This window comes from Poromitra crassiceps (genome assembly GCF_964638095.1).
Source record: "Poromitra crassiceps genome assembly, chromosome: 8".
NCBI classification, from domain to species: Eukaryota; Metazoa; Chordata; class Actinopteri; order Beryciformes; family Melamphaidae; genus Poromitra; species Poromitra crassiceps.
In genome coordinates, this window is record NC_139629.1 from 6,994,322 (window position 1) to 7,001,325 (window position 7,004).

Here is a 7,004-nt window from a genome sequence, read left to right on the forward strand (position 1 = left end):
TCTTCAACATCTAAACTTGCGTAATATGAAAAAGAGTGTGTGTGTGTGTGTGTGTGTGTGTGTGTGTGTGTGTGGGGGGGGGGGGGGGGTAGCTTGTACAGTATATTCCCAGCCTCTCTCATTTCTTTGTGTTTGTCTATTTTGTTTCCTATATTCTGCCTGCCCTCATCTCCATCACTGTAGTTTGCCTACAAGCAGAAAGCCAAGGCCAACCTGCACTACACTTCGACCGCCGACCGCCCGGACATCAAGAAGGCCACCCAGGCTGCCAAGCTGATCAGTGAGGTAACCAGATATGTCTTTTTGCCGTCGCTCAGTCAGTTTGGGTGGAGTGATTGTAACATCAGGCCCGGGATGGGGGATGGGGGTTGGGGGGTTGGGTTCCTGGAGGTCCCCAGCGAATTGATGAATGGTTAGGCCTAAAACTGTCACATAACTGTATTATTACCAAGGGTGTAGTGGTAAATTCAGAGGTGAGTAAACTGTTAGGTGAGTAGTTTAGTGAGCTTGTTTCCCCTCATTGATACAATTGATTTGAAAATAGGTGAGGAAACCCTACCCACGACTACAGCCCTGATTGTTACGTATCTTTGCACAATTTTAAGTGGGTGTAGTCAAATCCTGGAGCTTTCCTAGTGGGTCTACTGCGTATACCTGCGTATCACACATAGACTACACCACTAGGTTGGCCTTTCCTGCTGAAAGTCTTGTGGCACACAGGAAGCGAGGCATTTGACCTTCACAGCAGGTGTGTCTTGTCTCTGTCAGGTCGGCTACCGTGAGAAGGCCCGTCAGGAGGCCAGCCGTGGAGGCTCTCTGGCCTTCCGCCCAGACATCGCTCTGGCCACCGAGGTGTCCAAGCTGACCAGCCAGGTACACCCCAACCATGTCCATCTGTCTCATGAAGCCCTGCTTCCCCACTGGGTCTTTTTGTATTTGTAGCCCTTGCACTGTGCATACGGTCTATCCTGTACTCTGAGAAAGTTGTATGCTTGTTTATTTTACAGCCAAGATGCCAATATGCGTACAGAGAAAGCAGCAGTACTCTGGTTAAAGATCAGCTCTCTTGGGGTCATCATCAGATCAGCTTTCTCGATCTCACGTTTGCACCCTTTGTACTGCTGTAGTAGATGCTTAGCAACAATCCCGTAAGCCTAATAACTGTAGAACTAGTGCTTCCCTTGCCATCCTGCATTACTATCCATGTGTTATTCTGCCATTGTGTGAGTCCACATTGTAAATCTCCCCTCTCCATCTCCATCCTTAGCCTGTCTTCCTACACTGTTCCCCTCCCTCATTCCACCCCTAACCCTCCTCTCCTCATCCCTCCTCCAGCTCTCTACTTACATGATTTGTCCTAGTCTGTGTATTCTCATCCCTCATTTCACTGCGCTTTGTAGGTGGAGGCCGCACCCTCCCTCCATGGAGCAGCCTCCTATGATACCCCCCAGATGCGCCACATTAAGAAAATGAGTTCCCTGCTTAGTGATGTAAGATGCTTAATGCCCTGTGACACCCTGTGGGACCAATGGGCTGCTACTACATGTCTGTCTTTTGTCTATACTGTATGTCTCATTTTTTCCAATTGATTGATTGATTGATTGATTTCTGATAGTACAGTGGGGTTCACCACAGAACACAAAAGGATTTTTTTGGTTTGTTTTTTAATCTCATTCAAATCTAAACCAAATATCTGGATTTTTACTTCGAAACCTTTGTTTGTGCACCGTAGCACTGTATGCATGTATGCAGCTTTTTTGCTCCCCTGACAAGCTCTGCGTCATTGCCATGCATAGACTGGCATGGCATTGCTGCATTAGTTGCAAAGTGCCTTACACGTTAATAATAAATTATTATTATTATTATTGTTATTTTATTTTTTATTTTTTACTTCCTCCCCTTTACCATTGTTTCTCCACCTTCCTCCTGAATCACTCAGTCATTGTCTCTACCTCTGAATGCTTTAAACGGAATGCTCTCTGTCTGACTATACCGTGCCATGAAATAAATAAGATGTTGCATCTGAATTTGTTCCTGGAAGGTCTTTGTACATCCAGTAATCAACGACATGAGCTCTGAACACTAGGAGGCAGAGTAGGCCTTCTGAAAAGAGGGTACACATTTACCCCAAGCCTCTACATTGTAAAGTTAACAATGTGAACAATGAATTCATAGTTACTGCTGGATTTACAAATGCCTAGGAAAACAAAGCGTTCTCTCTAATTATTGTTTAAAAATATTGCTTTGTCTCACCATCTCCCCAAAGCTGGTTGGTCTGCAGCTCGTCTGTATAGCCCGGGCCTCCTCTGGAATGGGATCACACTCTTCTTCTACCTCTACCATATATACTGTATTATATATGATGTCCATGCTGTGCTTGGGTAGACCATAGAATTAGATCGCTCCATTCTAATTCTATGGTAGAGACTCGGTTACCTTCTGGCACTAATTGGCACTATGAATGCTTAATGAAAACTACAAGTGCACTCGGAGAGCGCAGACCTCGGCCAAGGACAATACTCCAGTCTGCTGTGATTTGCACATTTTTGTGAGTCGGATCAGAACCCTGACCCTGACCCACCAACAGAACCTCCTTGGCAGAGGTCATAGAGAGGCAAAGTGAACGTCACTTCCTGCTTCAGCACTGTACCAGAGATTTTCATCCGCCATTTATTTCCTCATAAACATTTCGTAAAATGCTTATAAAGATAGTTTTACTTGGTCAAACCAAACGGTTCAGCTATATTTAGAATCGGGAGAGACCATAGAACATTTCACTCGGACCAAAACAAACAACCTCGAAAAAGAATTTTCTTTAAACCCGCATTTGTTTTACGTTTTGGTCCGAGTGAAATGTTATGCGATCTCTCCTGTTTCTAAATGTATCTGAACCGTTTGGTTTGAACGAGTAGAACTATTTTTATACGCATTTTAGGAAACGTCTATGGGAAAATAAATGGGCGGATGAAAATCTCTGGTACAGTGCTGAAGCAGGAAGTGACGTTCCACTTTGCCTCTCTATAAATGGACGCATGGACGAATGAATCACTTCCAGATGATAACCCATGATTTGACTACAGTTCTTCTGCCTGTATAACAAGGCATGCGAGTTCAATTTGAATGATGAGGCACATACAGTACCCATCATGGCCAAAGCTATGATTTCATCTAAGTTACTCAACCCTTTGTATACAACAAAGCATTATGTTGTCCTTAAGATGTATTCTAAATCTCTCACTAACCTTTCCGTCTCCCCAAAAGTTACCACTCCGGCTGTCACTAACTCTCATATATATCCGGCCCTAACAGGTGAAGTACAAGGAAAAGTTTGACAAGGAGATGAAAGGAAAGAAGCCGCAGTATGACCTGAAAGAGAGTAAGATTTACCAGACTTTGAAGGATGCCAATATACTGGCTAGTGAGGTAAGTGCCCACATAAGTAAAAAACATAATTTATTTGAACATTATGACTAAGACTAACTAGACTTTTCATTCAGGTAGAGAGAGTTTACTTCAAACTCTAGCATAAGTCTTAGTTAAGAGCTGAGGAAATTGCCTCCCACTATAAGATAATGTTACTATTCAATTGCGTTTTCATCCCCTAATATCCGCAGGTGAAATACAAGGGTGACCTGAAGAAGCTCCACAAGCCTGTGACAGACATGGCTGAGTCTCTATCCATGCTGCACAACCTGAGCACCAGCAAGCTGACTAGTGAGGTAAGCCCATATCATCTGCCTTTAACCCCTCACACCCCCACCCGGGGGTCATTGAACCTGGCCTGACCTCAGTGTGTTGCTCCCATCATGCCATATGCCACAGTAACAATCACCAGTGCCTCAACTGGTCTGACCTCAGTGTGTTGCTCCCATCACTCCACATGCCACAGTAACAATCACCAGTGCCTCAACTGGCCTGACTTCAGCGTGTTGCTCCCATCACTCCACATGCCACAGTAACAATCACCAGTGCCTCAACTGGTCTTACCTCAGTGTGTTGCTCCCATCACTCCACATGTCACAGCAACAATCACCAGTGCCTCAACTGGTCTGACCTCAGTGTGTTGCTCCCATCACTCCACATGCCACAGTAACAATCACCAGTGCCTCAACTGGCCTGACCTCAGTGTGTTGCTCCCATCACTCCACATGCCACAGTAACAATCACCAGTGCCTCAACTGGCCTGACCTCAGTGTGTTGCTCCCATCACTCCACATGCCACAGTAACAATCACCAGTGCCTCAACTGGCCTGACCTCAGTGTGTTGCTCCCATCACTCCACATGCCACAGTAACAATCACCAGTGCCTCAACTGGCCTGACCTCAGTGTGTTGCTCCCATCACTCCACATGTCACAGTAACAATCACCAGTGCCTCAACTGGCCTGACCTCAGTGTGTTGCTCCCATCACTGGTAGTGATCCTTACCCTTCTCACCTTTCACCTTTGACCTTCCCATCCCACCTACCACCCTATATAACCTTCTCCTCTATTTCTTTTTTCCACCCATGGATATTTTTTTGTCCTGTAGTTCTCATACTACTCATTTATTTTTTCTTCTTTTCTTCCATGAACACTTAACACAAAACTCCCTGCCTCTCCATTGATTTGATATCATTTTAATCACTGATTGTTTTCCTCACCATGTCATATTCTTTGACATTATTAAATTATTAAATTAATTATTAAATTACACAACAGCTGTTTCCACAGCTCTGGACGATTGTATAACTCTTGTTTTTATATTTTTCCCAAAGCATATTTTATAAGACTCTTTTTTGTGCTATGAAATGGATATAAGGCAGTAAGCTCAACACAGAGGCTCTTTTTGCCTCTCTGCTGTACTGAGCTGGAGCTGTCTTACTTGACTTGAGAATTCCCCCTTAGTACCGCTACAAGAAGAAGTTTGAGGAGAGTAAGGGTCACTACCACATGATTCCTGACACACCAGAGCAGCTCCATCACAAGGAGGCCTCTGAACTTCAGAGCAACGTAAGTGGCACTGTGTGTGTGGGGCACCAGGTACCATGTCCTCACAACATAACCGGTTCTGGGGTTCACTTATTTTTTTTTATTTTTTTTTACCACTTTCTACTTAAACACACACAATATCTACGTCTCAATTTGTTTTCTGAACTGTGCACCTATGAGAGGATAGGAGTCGTATTAATACTGAATCAGTTGTTTAAAACCAGTATAGGTTGGGGTATACCGTACACTTCAGAGAAATAAAAGGATTTAATTTTCCCACGCTGCTGAAACCTATCATTTAAAATCCCTAGCCTAGAAGTCCCTGTAAAGCACATTCAGAGATTTGTTTCTAAACACATTACAACTGTTAGACATTAGTTGCTGAAAACATGTGAAAAGACATGCATTTTTCTGTTTTTCACCATGATCTTTTTGGGCAGGCCTTTACCCATTGATACCTGATGCAGCGAACCGCGTCACGCGGTTTGCGGTCTTAAAGGGATACACACACAAATGAGGGATATACATGCAAATGCTGCATCAGGTATCAATGGGTTAAGAGTGCCCAGAGTGGGGGCCAATGGTGGGGGCTCGATGATGCAGTGGAGCCCTCCATATGGCCCCTCCCCTATACACTATATAAAGGCTGAAGTGCCTCTACCCTGGAAATTCAAAAAATGCATCAGAATATATCAATTTGCACAGCACTGAGGGGGGAGGGCACTGGGGACACTTCAGATGATTTCGAAACCTAATTTTATATAGTTGGCAACATTTTTAATTGTTCAAATCTGGCTGAGTGGTTAATAACACATGCGTCTGTGGTGTGACAAACTCAAAACATTTATTTTTGTTTTACAGAGACTTTAATAATTAGCATTTGTATTACATTATTAGGCTTTGGCTGACCTGTAAACTCATTTTATTGGAGGGTGTTGGTTGCCATTTCCAACTTGTGTTTAATTTAACAAGAACACTATTTTTGCGCCTCTCCTTTAACTGAGTATTGCTGATTAAATAACATTAAGTTGTCTCAATATAAATATTGAAGTCTGTGGAGAGATTTCTGAGAGGGAATAAACAACACTGACGATCTTGTCTAATGAAAATACCTGGGCCAACCTTAGACTACTGGTAAAACTGGTGTCGTATTTACATTGATTCTACTGTACAACACTATCGGCACGATTTGAGGTATAATCATTGTAAATAATTGATATTCATTTAGTCATTTAGTAAATTGATCTGTCCATGACCTTAGTTGTATATATTGGATGCGGTGGACATTATATTTGGCCTGTGTGTGGGCTCTTGCAGGTCAAGTACAAGGAGAAGTATGAGAGAGAGAAGGGCAAGGCTATGCTGGACTTTGAGACTCCCACATATGTGACTGCTAAGGAGGCCCAGCACATGCAGAGCCAGGTAAACACTATGTGGCACATTAACGTTTGCTTTATAGGCCTCTGTCTGAATCTCCGGAGACGCCTGCCTGCATCTATTCCCCCTCTACTGCTTATTTACTTCTTATATTTACACATGCTTCAGCTTCTTCTATGTCCAGCTATTATTTTATATATTATATAAAATAATATATAATATATATAATATAATATATAATATATATATAATATATAACGTGATGTACTGTATGTCTACAAAGTTAGGGAAAAACATCGTTTTACAGTGCCTTCAATACTATTACAGTGAAATTATATTTGAGTGTATTTCATTGAATAGTTTCAGTCTATTTAAAGCACTGTAAGTGGTCACTCCCTTGAAAACATTGACGTTATTCTTCTCTTTACCCCTGTCTGGAAAAATAATTCTACCATCTCCACACTGGCAAAGGCAGTGTAAAAATGAGGTGTAACCTGTACATTAAACTTACCCTACCACATATTGTTGTTTGCTACTGCAAAATATACTGTAAGTACAGACAAGTTAAGCGCCCTCTGATGGTCCAGGGATGGAGGTACAGTATATTTGTCACAGTCTGTTCAATAACATTAAGGCTCGCTTTGCTCCACACACACA

At 42.8% G+C, this 7,004-nt stretch overlaps 1 protein-coding gene across 1 annotated transcript in view; it reads left to right on the plus strand.

Annotated features, from left to right (window-relative positions):
• Positions 1-7,004, plus strand: part of neb (nebulin) — a gene marked incomplete at its 5' end in the record, with an annotated part of 75,026 nt that overhangs the window by 50,110 nt on the left and 17,912 nt on the right. The window contains 7 exons of the mRNA XM_083642259.1: positions 184-285; positions 769-873; positions 1,401-1,490; positions 3,310-3,423; positions 3,615-3,719; positions 4,887-4,991; positions 6,288-6,392. Of these exons, the coding sequence (XP_083498385.1) occupies positions 184-285; positions 769-873; positions 1,401-1,490; positions 3,310-3,423; positions 3,615-3,719; positions 4,887-4,991; positions 6,288-6,392 (726 nt within the window). The remainder of the gene's footprint in view (positions 1-183; positions 286-768; positions 874-1,400; positions 1,491-3,309; positions 3,424-3,614; positions 3,720-4,886; positions 4,992-6,287; positions 6,393-7,004) is intronic.